The sequence below is a fragment of the Emydura macquarii genome, unplaced genomic scaffold (assembly GCF_026122565.2).
Source record: "Emydura macquarii macquarii isolate MOO-44397 ecotype Brisbane River unplaced genomic scaffold, CSIRO-AGI_Emac_v2 contig_3113, whole genome shotgun sequence".
NCBI classification, from domain to species: Eukaryota; Metazoa; Chordata; order Testudines; family Chelidae; genus Emydura; species Emydura macquarii.
The window spans coordinates 221,982-238,389 of NW_027133250.1; the positions used below are offsets into that span (position 1 = coordinate 221,982).

A 16,408-nucleotide genomic window follows, 5' to 3' on the forward strand; every position below is an offset into this window, starting at 1 on the left:
GGAACTGAACCTCATCCTCTCTAGATTGACGGGGGCCCCTTTCGAGCCCCTAGTGTCGTGCTCGCTCATGCACCTGTCTTGGAAAGTGGCCTTTCTGGTAGCCATCACTTAAGCAAGGAGGGTGTCAGAAATTAGGGCCCTGACGTCGGAACCTCCTTATACAGTTTTTTACAAGGACAAGGTCCAATTACTCCTGCACCCGACGTTATTGCCAAAAATGGTCTCCCACATTCATGTGAACCAGGATATCTTTCTACTAGGTCTTCTAGTCGAAGCTGCACAGGTCAAGTGAAGAGAGGCATCTCCATTCCCTGGACGTGAGAAGGGCTCTGGTATTCTACATGGACAAGACTAAGGCCTTCCGACATTCAAACCAACTCTTCGTAGCAATTGCTGATTCTTTGAAAGGCAGCCTAGTCTCCGCGCACTGTATTTCGTTTTGGATCACGGCCTGCATCCGGGCCTGCTACAAACAGGTGGGAGTAAAACCTCCAGCACTAATATCAGCCCACTTGATGAGGGTGCAAGCTTCCTCTGTGGCGTTTCTGGCTGCTACATGGTCTTTGGTCCATACATTTGTGTCCCACTATGCCATCACACAGCAAGCTTGGGACAATGCGGAATTCAGAAGGGCAGTATTGCAATCGTCACAGCGTTGAACTCCTACCTGCCTCCGGAGATACTGCTGGTAAGTCATCTAATTCAGAATGGACATGAGCAAGCACCTGAAGAAGAAAAAACGGTTACCTACCTCGTAACTGTTCTTCGAGATGTGTTCCTCATGTCCATTCTCAACCCATCCTCCATCCCCCCCATTGGAGTTCCAGCAAGAAGGAATTTAGAGGGAGTGGGGGCCGGCAAAGACCTATATATGAGAGCATATGTGTGCCACTGCAGAGGGCACTAGATCCGACCCTATGGATACTACTAGGGGAAAAAATTCCCAGCACCGGTGCATGCGGTGCACATACACCTAATTCAGAATGGACATGAGCAAAACATCTCGAAGAACAACAGTTACGAGGTAAGTAACCATTCTTTCACTTCCACCAATGAACGCCCCTTCCCTATCCCTCTTCAGGGAACTCTTACAAGAGCGCACTTTGTCAAGAAATACACACTCCTAAGCTTGGGAGTTATAGGACGTAGCACAGAGGGAGGGGTTTTATTCAAGGTACTTCCTGGTACTAAAAAGAGTAGAGATTGGAGACCCATCCTACACCTGAGGCTACTCAACACTGATGTGAAGGCACAGAAATTCAAAATGGTGACACTTGAAATGAAAAGTTTCTTCCCATACCTACCTTCGTAAAACAAGCCCTTGACTGGTGGAAAGACCATCACAACATGTGCACAAGAGTTCATTTACACACCTTCTCCTAATGCTGGTTATAACGACGGATGCCTCTCTGCTAAATGGGGAGCACATCTAGACACTTTCACAATCCAGGGCAAGTGCATGTCACAAAAGGCGATGCTATACATCAATCTCCTGGAAATCAAAGCAGTCAGGTACTCCTGTCTCCAATTCCTGCTCTTAATCAGGGGCAAATACATATATATTGTTCATTATGATCTTTATCATGCATGTTTTACATTAATCGCCAAGGGAGGACCAAGGTCCCCCGCCCTTTGCACCAAAGTTGTCAGGCTTTGGAACTGGTGCATATGCAACGAGATCACCATCACAGTGACGTATCTCCCAGGGATTCGGAATGTAACTACAGACACACTCAGCAGACACTTTTTCCAAGACTGAGTGGGAAATAGACTCCAACACATTGCACCACGTATTTCTTCAGTGGGGCACCCCTCAAATAGACTTGTTCTACACAAAGTCAAACAAGAAATGCACCTACTTCTGCTCAAGGGTCTGATTGGTCACCAATAAATGTAAAAAAAGGAGATGCAGGAGAGCCTGGTGGGCAAGAAAATGGCAGGCTTGGCCTTCCTGTATTTATAGTGTGAAGGCTCTAGGGCATTAGAGATCCATCATCCAAGGGGATGGTAGTCCAGTGACATTGGTGCAGGTAGTAAATCGCCCACAACAAATCTTGGAACATTGATTCCTGAGAGACACAGTGGAGGAAGCAAATCCCATGGAGTTGAGGGAATTCCTGTTCCAGAAGCCACCTCATATGACAGTAGGCCAACTGTACATAATGGAGACCCAGAAGAAGAATTCTCCTATTTGTCTGGATCCAGGAAGAGATCCAAATGGATCTGGCCCGAAACAAGATGGCAATGCTACAGGAAATAGTTTTTAGCTTCAAAGCTGAGATCTGGGGATATTCAGTGGCACAAAAAGGGGCTCAGGGGGCCTGTGGCACTGGAGAATCTGGATCAGCATCACGTCATGTTTCCCTGCATGTGTGCTGCTGAATAAACACATTCAGTGCTGGAGACACTCAAAACATGTTCTTGGCTTTATGCTTAGGTCAGGGGAAAGAAGAGGCCTCCTGGTGTCTGAAGGAGGTTTGGCACCAGAGGCCAGGGAAGAGTCAAATAGGTCAACCAATTCTGAGGAGTCAACATGGCAGACTCTTCAAGATCCTTTCACTGCTGGAAGAAGCATGAGGCTACCTTCCAGCACTGATGGCCTATCAACACTGAAGAACTCTCCTCTGACAGGTCCCTTGCTGTGGGTATGGTGGCGAGCACTGACTTTGGCACAGGTTTCTTCGGTTTAGCCCTCTGAAGTGAGTTTCAACGTTGAAGCACGTGCACGGATCCTTGCCGTGCACAGATCCAGGATACCTAATGTCAGCTGGATCCAATATAGGCCTGAATATACAAAAGGTGTTAGGTGCCCACGTCCTGGTGTTGGCAATGGCCACTGCAATGCCACTTCAACTCCTACTAAACATTGTAGGCTTCTGATCTCATCAGGTGCCTAAAGTTTTGCAGTAAAAGCTCCCTAGGCACCTATATTTCTGCCTCTGGGTGTGTGCTCTGCTGCTTTCCTCTAGGCATCCAGATGCCTATCTTCCGCCTAAGTCCTAGAGAGATTCACAAATCAAGACGATAGATGGCTGAATGCCTAAGTTGTGTGTGGGGCTTGATCCAGTAGATGTTCTCAAAGATCACCTATAGGATTAGGCTCTCAGGTGAGTTCACACAAACTGGCTGGTGGTGAAGGTGGAGTTAGGAGGACCTCCCTCATAACTTTTAGTTCAGGGTAAGGATACTCACGTGGGATGTGGGAGAGCCTCAGTTCAAGTCCCTCCTTCTTAGGGAGAGAAGGAATTTAAATGGGGATCTGCCACCTCTCAGGTGAGTGCCCAACCATTGGGATACAGAATATTCTGATAGGAGGCTCCCTCAGTTTCTCCTGTTGAAGCTGTTCCACTCTGGATAAATAATTAGTAATCAGAGCAAGGGACTGGATCCTTGGTCTCCTACATCCTGGATGAGTTTGTGCATGCTCTGAGTCATTTGGGCCAGAGAGTGAGAGCGCACACAACCATAAGAGTTACTCTGTAGCCTACTGGTTGGAGCATGCATCTGGGAAGCAGTTTTCTCTCCCGTAACAATCTTCAAAGAACACAATCTTCCACTCTTGAAGAGAGAATAGTAAGCTTGTATGTTTTGTTCTGATTTCTGTTTAATAACAGTAAGATTATGGTAGTACTAACCTTATGTTAGCTGCGTAGGAAGAAGAGGCCTAATTAATAATATCTGACAAAAAGGATTTTTCCCAAGTAATTAATGTAGCTTTTAGGACTGACACCATATTGTGAAGATTTTAAACAAATCTCTCACAGTTCCATCACCTTGTATTATGTTTACAATCTGCTTTGAACTCTCTTCCCAGGGAGCTGACTCTGTTCTGGAGCAAGTTGCAAAGAAGAATTGATCCTTCTTTAGATTCCTTTTTGGAGAGATGTCGGCAATTTGGCATCATAGCTAAAACTCTCCAACACTTATTCTTCCTGATTAGAGTCATACAATCTGAAGTAAGTAATTTGTTGCAGTCTGCTGATTGCAGTTAATTTCATTTTATTATTGAGTGCATGTACAAACTGCACCAGAGAACATAACTTAATTTTTTGCTTTGCTAATAACAATAAAATTTGAATAACTGAAGTTTTTAAAAAACATAATTTTGACTGACGTCATAATCTTATTGTTTACTACGTGTCATGAGTGCACAGGCTCAGTGCTTGGGAACTGCTCTGAATGAAGTTCAGACAGGACTCTCTTGTAGTGTGACAACCTCTCAGGGTGCACACTCATTAGGTCAAGCCTCCTTGGCTTCAGTGCCTCCTGGGTCTGACCTCGGAGCGTTCAGCACTCATCTTCACACTGAGCTCCCTGCAGTGAGTTCACCTGAATAGGACACCTGGGGAAGCCTTACACCACCCGAAAGAGTCATGCACCCCAACATTGCAGTCAGCAGTGGCTCTCAGCCAACATTGAAAACAGAAAGGTTTTTTTAGTTGTCTGGGACATAGCAAAGAACAGTTCTCATTAGCACAGAAAGGAATATTCAGCAAAGTCCAACTTGGGGACCCAGAGCCCTCAGCTGTCTCCTTACCTGAGTCCCAAACCAGCAGACTGACCAGCTTCCAGCAGCCCTCCTTCAGTCACTCCCAGTTGTCCCTCCACCATCCTTTGTGTCTCTTTCCTGGGCAAACCGGCCACCTGGCCTCCATCTCTCTTTATTCTTCAGCTCCTTGGGCTGGCTCCTTACAGATGATGGGCCCCAGCCCTCTATTGCCAAGTTACATAGTGTCCAGCTATTCTCTGCATCCAGAGAGCTAGACGGCATTCATACCTGCCCTCTAGGGTTCTCTGCAGTGATCACCCACCCTTGTCCCACCACCTAGATACTTGTGCAACACATGAGGGAAACTGAGGCACATACTGAATTCATACAAAACATTAAAAAAATCATCACACTATTTTATAATTATTACATACATTTGTAATTCACCTATCAGCGTAGTACCTGGGCACTTTTCATAGACTGCTCAACTAACATTTCCTCAAACAAGGAGCACCATACTCACTAACTTTAAAATACAAGTCTGCTTTGAAGTATGACTTGTAATAATAGTTTTTAAAATTATCATTGATCCCTTTTTTCCCAAAAGCGTAATGGTGTGGGCCCAAGATATATCCTATAACTGATGTTCAAAATGTATGATAAAGAACTGGAAAAGGTGGTAAACATTAAGATAGTTAAAATTTGCAGATGAGTAATTTAGGTTAGTCAAGACTCGAAAAGACTGAGGAACTCCACACAGGATTTGACACAGATAGCATGATGGCAGATGGATTTCACTGCTGACAAATGCAAAGTAATGCACATTAGAAGGAATAATTTGAGCTATATACATTGCTGGGTTCTGGATTATTTGTAAATACACACACACAATCTAAACATAACTGTGCATAACTCAGTAAAAAAATCTTTTTATATGTGCAGCGACAGTCTAAAAGCAAACAATCTGATGTGTTACTTTCTATGTCAATGGAAGTATTGGTGTCATCATGTAAAATCAATGGGACAGCCTCATCTGGAATGTTGTACTCAGTTCTGGTCACTATGACTGTAAAAAGTAATAGAAGGGTTCCAGAGATGGGTAACAAAATTATGATAGGCCTGGGAAGACTTCTGCAAGAAGAGAGATAGAAAAGACTAGGATTGTGTAGTTTAAAGGAGACAAATCTGGTGGGACACTATTAATGGGCAAAGCAACAGTAATGCCTATAGTTAAGGTATCTTAATACTTTATTTTACAATGCTTTGTTTCCAAATGCTTATAACTTTGATATATATCAGCTGTTTGGACTGAAATTTTCCATGCTTGTTTTCTGCCTCAGATTGGATTTTTTTGGGGGAGTAAGAAATTAGCAAAAATAAGTTAACACTTTGTAAGGACAAGGGTACAAAAACTAGGTTGATTGCTAATGTTTTCTGATAATTTTTTTAATTGCTCTAACATCTTTGTGGATCGGAGCAGAAAATTGAAATTAAGTCTGTTTGTCCTGATGTTGGAGGATGTGCCTTTTGCTGTTCCTCTGAAAAACCATCCAGTTTTCATTGACTTACATGCTGAAAACCAATCACTTGCACATGCACAGTAGAAATGTATACATGTACCTTAATTTTCTGAATGTTCCAACTCACTGTGCATACTCCCAGATCCCACTGAGCTTCCTGCATCATATTCGTATAAGCACAGAGCTAGAACTCAAAATGGGACACAGAAAAAACTGCTGCTGCTGCTTTTCCCTATTCTCAGATATCCTATGGCCTAAGAAGGTGCATTTGCCTGTCTCCTCCACTGACTAAAGTAAATTCTGTGCACATCACAACCTAGGTGCACTAGCCTTCTCTTCCACAGCCTAAAATAAATTCTGTGCACATCACAGCCTATTAAGCAGGCCTGAGAGGAAGAAGGGAAGTATCATCCTCTCATTTTACAGATGAGGTAGGTAACAATCTGAAGGGTTGCACAAGATATCTTCTGACAGAGCTAAGAATAAAACCAAGATTTCTGATATGTCACACGCAAGCTTCATCCACTTAACCACAACATAAGAAGGCCATGCAGCATCAGACCAATTGGCCATTTAGCCCAGTATCCTGTATTCTCACAGTGACCAGTGCCAGATGCATCAGAGATAACGAACAGAACTGGTAATCATCAAGTGATCTAGCCCCTGTTGCCCTGGCAAACAGAGGCTACGGACACTTCAGAGCATGGTTTTGAATGAACACTTTCTCTGAATGAATATGCTATGGCGTGTCTCCATTTTCTGTAAAATGGGGCTACTCCTGCATTACCCACCTTTTGAGATCCACACTTGTATAAGCACTATGTAAATTGCATCTGATGAAGTGGGTTTCTGCCCATGAAAGCTTATGCCCAAATAAATGTTAGTCTTTAAGGTGCCACAGGACTCGCGTTATGTAATGTAATACATCATTTACAAGCAAATGACACCCAGGAGTCCTCTCTCTGTTCTCTGCCCTAAATGCTAGACCACATTCCTTTCCCAACTAATAGTTACTCCTTCAGCTAAAGTGGTAGAGGCTTCATGTGGAGGCTCTAGGCTCAAATCATGGTAAATTATGTGGGTTGTCATTACAGTTGCACATGATGGAATTTGTTGTTTAACTAAAATTAGGACATTCCATACAAAAAGACATAAAGGTTGCAAAGGAAAGCACTCAAAGGCTAAGGAAGGGCACATTTAGGGGCCTGTATATAGCCTGTACAACCTTAATTCTGCCCCATCTATCTGTCTATGCATTACGTTAGTCTTTAATTACATGTTCACATACTATTTTTTTCCACAGAACACTGCCTTATTCAGTACTCAGGGAATGAGACAGGAGTGTGTAGTATTTGAGAATGTTGTCTCTAGGATCCCTGCCTCATTAATTTTATATGGTATGTGATGAAAAAGACAGTGGGTGGCAAGAGGAAAAAGAATGGTCTCATGGTTAAGGTGTTGGTCTGGGATGCAAGGGAACTAGTCTATTCTTGGCATTGCCACAGACTTCCTTTGTTTTGCTGAGCAAGTCACTTAGCAGTCATATCTGAAGATTCTTGTGCAATAACATGCACCTCATTTTCTTGGTGCCTGGCTTTTGAAATACCTGGGAACCTGATTTTCAGAAGGAGTGAACATTCAGAATTCCTACTGAAGGCAGTGGGAGCTAGGAGGTAATCAGCACCTCATAATAAGTGTAGATATCTGACATTGAGCACCCAAAATTTGTGGACAGTTCCATAAATGTTGACCTCTGTGTGTATCTCATTCAGTTCTTCAGCTCTAAAATGGGACTAATATTCCTTTATCTGAAGCCTTGTATGCCTGGAAGATTTTACCAGATATACTGATATAGCCATCTGTGTAGACACTGCTATTTCAGTAAAAGAGAGGCTTTTTTATATTTAGTTTGGGAAGTGCTTTAAGCTAAACTGAAAAAAGTCATTCCATATTAGGATAGGAGCAACCATGTGAGGGTTAATATTGGTATTACTATAGCAGTTTTTAAATTCACACCTTAGTTTATACCAGAAACTTTCCAGTGTAGTCAAGGGTTGGCAGGCGTGTTGTGAAGGTAAATTAATGTTTGTGAAGTCTCAGATACTACAGAGGGTAAGTGCATTGTAGAAAAGTCCATGAAGAAATCTAAAAATTGCTTTTTCAGTACAGGATTTGAATGGGCAGCAAATAAGGCCACAGGTTGATTTTATGAATTTGAAAAGAAATGTTGAACAGCCACCCTATTCACTGAGCACCATAGAGTCCTCATGGGGGGAAAAATAGGATCTGATCATGTAGTTAAACACACAGACTAGGCAGAATGAATGTGTCACAGGCAGTCTTAATCTTGATATTTCCCAACTTTTGAGTTCTTGACTTTGCAAACTTTAATGGTCTTCTAAGCTTTTGTAGGAAATAGTATAGAGATAAAGTATGACACAAGAATAATTTAAAATACCTTGGCATACATATGTAGGTGTGTATATATGCAAGTGTGTGAGTGTTTAGAATTAGAGAGACAAGGTGAGTGGTGAAATATCTTTAATTGGACCAACTTCTGTTGGTGAGACAGACAAGCGTAAGTTGGTGCAGTTAAAGATATTACCTCACCCACCTTGTCTTGCTAATACCTGGGACCAACGTGGCTACAACACCACCACATACAACAATAGAATTAAATTACATCATTAACATTATCAGTTACTTTCTATCAGTATTTTGCTCTAATACATCTTATTATGCTGTTACTAAGTGCAGGTAAGTACTTTGTGCCTGGAAACACATTCTTATGTTAGTTTATGGAAACATTGTTTTCCATTTTTGTCTTTGTTGAACTGGAAATATATTGAATTTTAAAATCTGCATGCCGATAAATTCTTTACACATTCTCATTACATGTTAACAATATAAAGTGCATTCATTGCTCAGAAAATATTTGACATTGTTAACATGAATTGAGGGCGTCACATCCAAAAATACAAAATATTTGCACTGCTACGTAAAGGACAGTCAAACAGATCAGCCACAGTCATTAAAAATACTATTTTACAGCTGTGTGCTTCATATTCATCTGAGAAACAACTGTGATTACTATCTTAATTACTATTTGCAAAGGGAAATGGGCCAGTGAAGATGCAGATATCTGGAATTTTTGACTGAAAGGCCAGAACTTTATTCAAAAGCACAATTAGAAACAGTAATTCCTACACAACTTTTCAGACACCACATGTCGTGACAACAGCTAAGAGCAAAGATGTCCTGGGAAGGGCTGCTCCAGGCTCCCCATAGCACATCTTTCCTATTGGCTTGCGTCCAGACCCTCTGAAAAAATTCCAGGGCATAACCAACCCACTTAATCACAGCTGATGTGATTCTTCATTGCACAGCCAAGATCCTTGGTATGCTGCCACCCAGGAATTACTACTAAGCCTCATAGAAGTGCTTTGGAATCCCTGCAAATCAAATCCCACCCCTTTGATGGGAGAGGGAGATTGATACCTTATTTTACAAGAAGGGTGCTTAGCCCTTGCCTACAAACCTTTTGCCCCATGATCCATTCCACCGCTAGCCACCCTTAAAGAAGGCAAGGGAAATGCTACAATCCCAGCTATGAGGACCTACCACCTCAGATGCTGCTCCTTGTATTTAACTGGCCTACCACACCAGGAAGCTATTTCCTACATCTACATACAAGTAAATATAAATGCTTGTGTTCATATTTCTGTTGCCCGTAATGAAATAAAGCATAGGGTAACGTGCATCTAAATACATTTTTAATCTTGTAATACTGGGGCAATTCCAGAAGATAGGAGGAGTGCTAATGTTGTGCCATTATTCAAGAAGGGCAAGCAGGATGACCTGTATAACTATAGACAGGTTAACCTGCTTTCAGTCTCAGACAAAATAATGGAAAAAGCTGATAAGGGATTCCATTAATACAGAATAGGATAATATCAGTCCAGCATGGTTTTATGGCGGGAGACTAAATCTTGTCACATCTGATTTCATTCTTTGGGGAGATTACCAGTTTTGCTGAAAAAGGTAACTGCAAAGGTGTAATATACTTAGACTTTGGTAAGGTGTTTGATTTAGTACTTCACAATATTCTGAGTTAAAAATTAGCATTATACACTATCAGTAAAGCACATGTTAATTGAATTCTGAACTGGCTGACAGATCTCAAAGTAGTTGTCAATGTGGTGTTTATAGCGGGGTTTTGAAGGGATTTAGTAGTGGGCAAAATGCTATTCAACAATTTCACTGATGAACTGGAAGTAAATATGAAATCACCTCTGATACAGATGAGTTTGGTGTAATGGTAAATAATGACAGGGCAGTCACACACAGCCATCTGTATTGCTTGGTAAATTGGGCTAGTCAAATGAATTTTAACACATCCAAATACAAAGTTATACATTTAGTAACAAGGACAACAGGCCATACCTACAGAGTGGGGGAATGTACCTTGGAAAGCAGTGACACTGAAAATGATTTAGGAATAATAGAAAAACAACTCATCAAGAGCTCCTGGTGTGAGGCAGTGGAAAAAAGTTCTATTACGGCCCTTAGATGTACAAACAAGGGAGTAGGAGTTAGAGCCATTATTTTATTTCTGTATATGGCATTGCCTATTCTACTAAGAGTATTATAGTACCTATCCTAAACATCACTTCTACCATCAAGCAGACTTCAAGATGTAAATACAGTTGTTCCACAGTGTGTGTGATTCAGGAAAGAATGCATCTAGCAAAGAACTGAAAAGTAACTTTTGTGTTTGTTTTTTTTCACACAGGCAGAAGAAGCAGGTCTTGCTGTGTCTATTTTGTTATGTGTGAGAGCGCTTCAAATCAGATCAAATGGAAATGATGAAATGAAGACATCTGTATGTAAAACAATTGCATGCCTTTTACCAGTGGACCTTGAAGTTAGAAGAGCATGCCAGCTCACAGAGTTTTTGCTCGAGCCAAGTTTGGATGGATATAATGTGCTGGAAGAGTTGTATTTGCAACCAGATCAGAAATTTGATGAAGAAAATGCACTGGTTCCAAACTCACTCCGTTGTGAGCTTCTGTTAGCTTTAAAAGCATATTGGCCATTTGATCCTGAATTTTGGGACTGGAAGACTTTAAAACGACATTGTCTTAAACTCTTAGGGAAAGAAGTTTCTGATTCTGAAGATGATGCAAGTTGTAATGATATGTTAGTCAATGAAACTGACATATTAGAAACTCTTTTGAGTGATTGCGAGGAGACTAAAGAACATAAATATTATGAAGGAAAAGAGGCAACAAATCAACCTAAAGAGAAAAGAATGAAAAAGCCAATCGGATCGTCTGAAAGATATCAGAGATGGCTCCAGTACAAATTCTTCTGTGTGTTATGCAAAAGGGAATGTATAGAGGCTAGAATACTACATCATTCTAAGATGCACATGGAAGATGGTATTTATACATGTCCAGTGTGTACAAAAAAGTTCAAGAGAAAGGAATTTTTTGTACCACATGTAATGGAACATGTTAAAATGCCACCTAGTAGAACACACAGACCAAAAAAGAAAATACTGTTGAAAAAAGAGAGATCATCACAAAAGACCAGTACATCCAGGAACACTTCTGCATTACCTGAACAGCAGCAGCAGCCACCGCAACCACCTGAAAAAAGCAAAAATGACATAAATGAATATGTCACATTTAGCCAGTTAGAAAATTATCATCTGCAAGATAGAGACATATATCCATGTCCTGGCACAGACTGCTCTAGAGTATTTAAGCAATTTAAATATTTAAGTGTACATCTAAAGGCTGAACATCAAAACAATGATGAAAATGCAAAACACTACTTGGATATGAAAAACAGAAGAGAGAAGTGTGCTTTTTGCCGACGTCACTTCATGACATCCTTTCATCTGCAGGAGCATGAACGAGTGCATTGTGGTCCTCAGCCTTACATGTGTGTGTCTATGGATTGTTATGCTAGATTTGGGTCAGTTAATGAATTACTTAATCACAAGCAAATGCATGAAGATCTACGTTATAAGTGTGAATTAAATGGCTGCAATATCGTTTTTAGTGACCTGGGACAGCTTTACCACCATGAAGCTCAGCATTTTAGGGATGCATCATACACATGTAATTTTCTTGGTTGTAAAAAGTTCTATTACTCAAAAACAGAATTTCAGAATCACCTTGCAATGCATAATACTGCAATATCAAATGGCGAAATGAAGGAGATATCAGTTAAATTTGAAGAGCCTATTTCAAAAGAGAGATGCAGTTATCTTCCTGAGTCTCAATTGCTTGATCAAGCAGATAATTTCAGTTCACATGAAAATCTTTCTTTGTCTGTGGGGTCAACAAGTTCTCAAGAAATCTTACAAATTAAGGAAGAAACCGTCTCTGACAATGACGAAACTGATAGTGAAAGCAACTGCAGTGTTTATTTTGGAAGCCACAAAACCTCCAGTGTAGTAACCAAAAAGCAGGTATCCCCTTTGAGAGAAACAATAGCTCAGAATCAGACAATTCCTGGGAATTTAATATCCCATGAGGGAATCTTTCACCCCTCAGGTTTAAAAGAACAGTGCTCCAATGTGGCAGTTTGTTTTGATGGGAAAAAAATTACCTGTGGTTTTGAAGGATGTAGTTCAACATACAAAAATGCCAGAAGTATGCAAAAACATCTTCGAAGGGTTCATCCATACCATTTCAAACCTAAAAAAAAGATGGGGATCAAAAGTAAAGATATTTTTAATCTAATCAATGATAGTCAAAACAGCAAAATTATTGGGGATCTTAGGCATAATTTGGATACAAATACTGGCTCTCCAGAAAGTCCGTATACAAAAAATCCTAAAGAAAAAAATTGTCTCAAAGAAGAAATTTGTCCTTTCCCAGAAACTTCCTTTTATGAAGGTTCTAAGGTGCCAAATACTGAGGATGCCATGTTGGAACTTCTGTTGGGCTTAAAACATTTAAGTTTAAAGTCTAACTTCACTGCAAATTCTTCCACTTTAATACACAAGCCTTTTTTAGGGTCACTACAGTCATATCCATCTAATGATGCCAAGTGTCCTCAATCAGTTGTCAATGAAACTACCTCAGAACTTCATTTTGAAGACCAACAAGACAACTTACCTACCCAGTATCTCACTCAACTGGCAGCTAAACCATTTTTCTGTGAACGTCAAGGTTGTAAATATGAGTTTGTGACCAGAGAAGCTCTCTTAATGCATTATGTTAAAAAGCATAATTATTCCAAGGAAATGGTTCTTCAGTTAAATATGTTTCAACATCGATATTCACCATTTAAATGCCATATTTGTCAAAGATCATTTACAAGAAAAACACACCTTAGAATTCATTATAGAAACAAACATCAAATTGGCAATGAGAGAGTAACACACAAGCTATTTCCTAATGAAAAATGTGAGCATATAGGTGCATGTGCAGAGGACAAGCTAAAAAATAATGCTGCTTCAACACCTGGGTTCTATACCAATAGAGATGAAGAACATATTGAACAAACTGGGCAATCTGCTAAACAACTGCGCCGCCCTAAGAAGGAAGAGTGTAGTTCAGAAACTGATTTGGAGTCCAGTGAAGACACGGATAGTAACATAACTGGAAAACCCTCTAAAATATCCTCGCTTGACAGCCACAGGGAAGAATTGGAAGCAAGAGAAGGGAGAGGAAGTAAAAGAACAGTTGCCAAAGGAAATTTATGTTATATATTGCATAAATACCACAAACCGTTCCATTGTATTCATAAAAGTTGCAACTCTGCCTTTACCAATCAGAAAGGCTTGATTCGTCACTATAGAACTGTACATCAGTATAACAAAGAGCAGCTCTGTTTAGAAAAAGACAAAGCAAGAACTAAAAGGGAACTTGTCAAATGTAAAAAAATATTTGCATGCAAATACAAAGAATGTAGTAAACGCTTTTTATGTTCTAAGACTCTTGCTAAGCATTGCAGTGACTTTCATAACCTTGATCAGTTAGAGGATCAAAAAGTGCTTTCTGAAACTGAATCTGCAAGATTTCGATGTAATCAGCCTCAATGCCCTGCTGTATTTCATACTTTTAACAAGCTAAAAGTTCACTTGCTAGAACAGCATGCTAATGAAGAAGAAATAAACAAAGACTTTGAAATTCATTGTGACCTTAATGGCTGTGATAGGATTTTCACAAATTACAGCCATTACTCTCAACATGTATATTTCCGCCATAGTGAATATTATGGTAGTCTCTTTGGAAATCATAAAGAGGAGCAGGATGATCTGCTTAAAGATAAAAATGAACAAGGCTGTTTGAAAGATCAGTGTAATATGAATGAGGAGAATGAGAAACGGATAAAAGAAAAATCTAAAAAAATGGGCAAAAATAAAGAAAAACATTTGATTCATTTTAAAACAAAGGAGGAAGCCCTGAAAATGTGCAGAGAGAACTCTAACCAGACTCAGTACCCTTGCATGGTTCAAGGATGTCTGTCTGTAGTAAAATTGGAAAGCAGTATAGTGAGGCATTATAAACGCACACATCAGATGACCAATATTTATATAGAACAGCGGACTGAGAATCTGGTAGTTTGTGTTAAAAGTGGTACGATGGTTAAAAAGGAACCCTCTTTGGAAACAGAGCTATCGTTAAATAAAGAGGAAGCCAGAGAGTTTAAACAGGAAAATACAGTGCACACAGACTACCTGAATGAAAGTGGAAAATGTTGTGTTCCAAACACTGCTTATGAACATCAAGATACAGACAATGAAAATCAAAATAGAAGTGCAGCAAACAATGTGGTTTTTGGCACGGGTGCTTTTTTGTATTCAGGCACTTTAAAATACAACCATAGTTCAAAAACCAGTTGTTTTGAAGAATGTGGTATAACAGAGCCTTTGTGTAAAACTGAAGGTTTGCCTGAAACTAGTGGAAGAGAAAACAGCTCTTATTTTACCAGTTTACCTTTGCAGCTACCAAGGGAGAAAGAGACAGAAGGCTGGCAACACAGCTCAGTACATCAGAATGCTAAAAAAAATGCACTCCACACCACAAGAAACAAGTTTCAGAAGCATTCATTGGCCAGACCATTTGATTTAAAGGCATATAAACCAATGGGATTTGAATCTTCATTTCTAAAATTTATTCAGGAAAGTGAGGGAAAAGATGATGACGATGATGATGATGAACTAGATGAATGGGAGTCTCCAGAACAATTGCAGATAGATGGTGTCTTACAAAAAGATAGAGACTTACAAAGGGGTGTGATAGTAAACAACTTTATGTGTGAAAACACAGAAGTAAGCATACCTCAAAATCATGGGACTGCAGTGCATGGGCAGCTAACAGAAATCCAGCCTTTATTATCAACTGAGTCGACATCTGTCCCTTCTTTAGAAAACTTGAGGGCCATATTGGACAAGGCACTAACAGACTGTGGAGACCTTGCCTTAAAACAGCTTCATTACTTACGACCAGTAGTTGTCCTTGAAAGATCCAGGTTTTCCACACATCTTATAGACTTATTTCCAACAAAAAAGACAGATGAACTTTGTGTAGGAAGTACATAAGTAGTTTGTTTAGAAACAGACTTCTCCACTACTGCTATATGGGGAGAATTGCAAACTAGAACAGAAACTGGTACAGTACACACACTGGTTAGGTTAGAGTAGGCTGTTTAATTCCATGAATGTGTCTGTCAAAAAGTATTAGCTAAGTTAATTTAGCTCCCCAGTTTCATTTTTTTTAAAAATGAAATGTGCTGTTTTTGGTGCTAATTAACACCTCAGAATACTGGGGGCTTCCTCTTGCAAAGTAAATGTGCATGATTGTATATGGAACAAGTACTAGGGTACCAGGGTTTGGGAAAAGATGGAGTTCTTACTTGACTTGAATGTGCACCTAAGGGTGCGTTGTGTAACATATTGTACACTACAGCATCTTATATTTTTTGAGTTATGAGTTTCAATAAACTACAGTTTTTCACCTGTATTTGTTTTACCCTACAGTAAATCTTCCTAGTTTTTGTTACAGAAATTTTAATTTGGTTTACTTTTGGTTGTAGTTAGTGAATTAGGGGGGCATTATTTATTACATGCATTGGCAATGTATTAAATATGAAAATTCTGCAAATAGTTTAAATACCTGAAACGCATGGTTTTGTACTTTATTAAAATACATAAATTAAACAAACTTTCATTAACTCTCTTCAATAAGCATTACAATGAAAGGACTTAGGAGAAGAGCATATAGCCAAAGAGCACATCCCATTTTAAAATGTGTAACACTCTGGCAATTTCCAGATTTTGAACCAAACAGATATATAAAGTATGATGGAATTTGTCACATAGTGAACATAACTGAAACCTGATGGCATAATCTTTATTACTTTAATTCTAATACGT

The 16,408-nt window shown here is 39.8% G+C and overlaps 1 protein-coding gene across 1 annotated transcript in view; it reads left to right on the forward strand.

Moving 5' to 3' along the window:
* Positions 1 to 16,190, forward strand: part of RLF (RLF zinc finger) — a 114,650-nt gene extending 98,460 nt beyond the window's left edge. The window contains exons 7-8 of the mRNA XM_067530811.1: positions 3,815 to 3,956; positions 10,802 to 16,190. Coding sequence (XP_067386912.1) covers positions 3,815 to 3,956; positions 10,802 to 15,574 — 4,915 coding nt within the window. The 3' untranslated portion in view covers positions 15,575 to 16,190. The remainder of the gene's footprint in view (positions 1 to 3,814; positions 3,957 to 10,801) is intronic.
* The last annotated feature ends 218 nt before the right edge of the window (positions 16,191 to 16,408 follow it).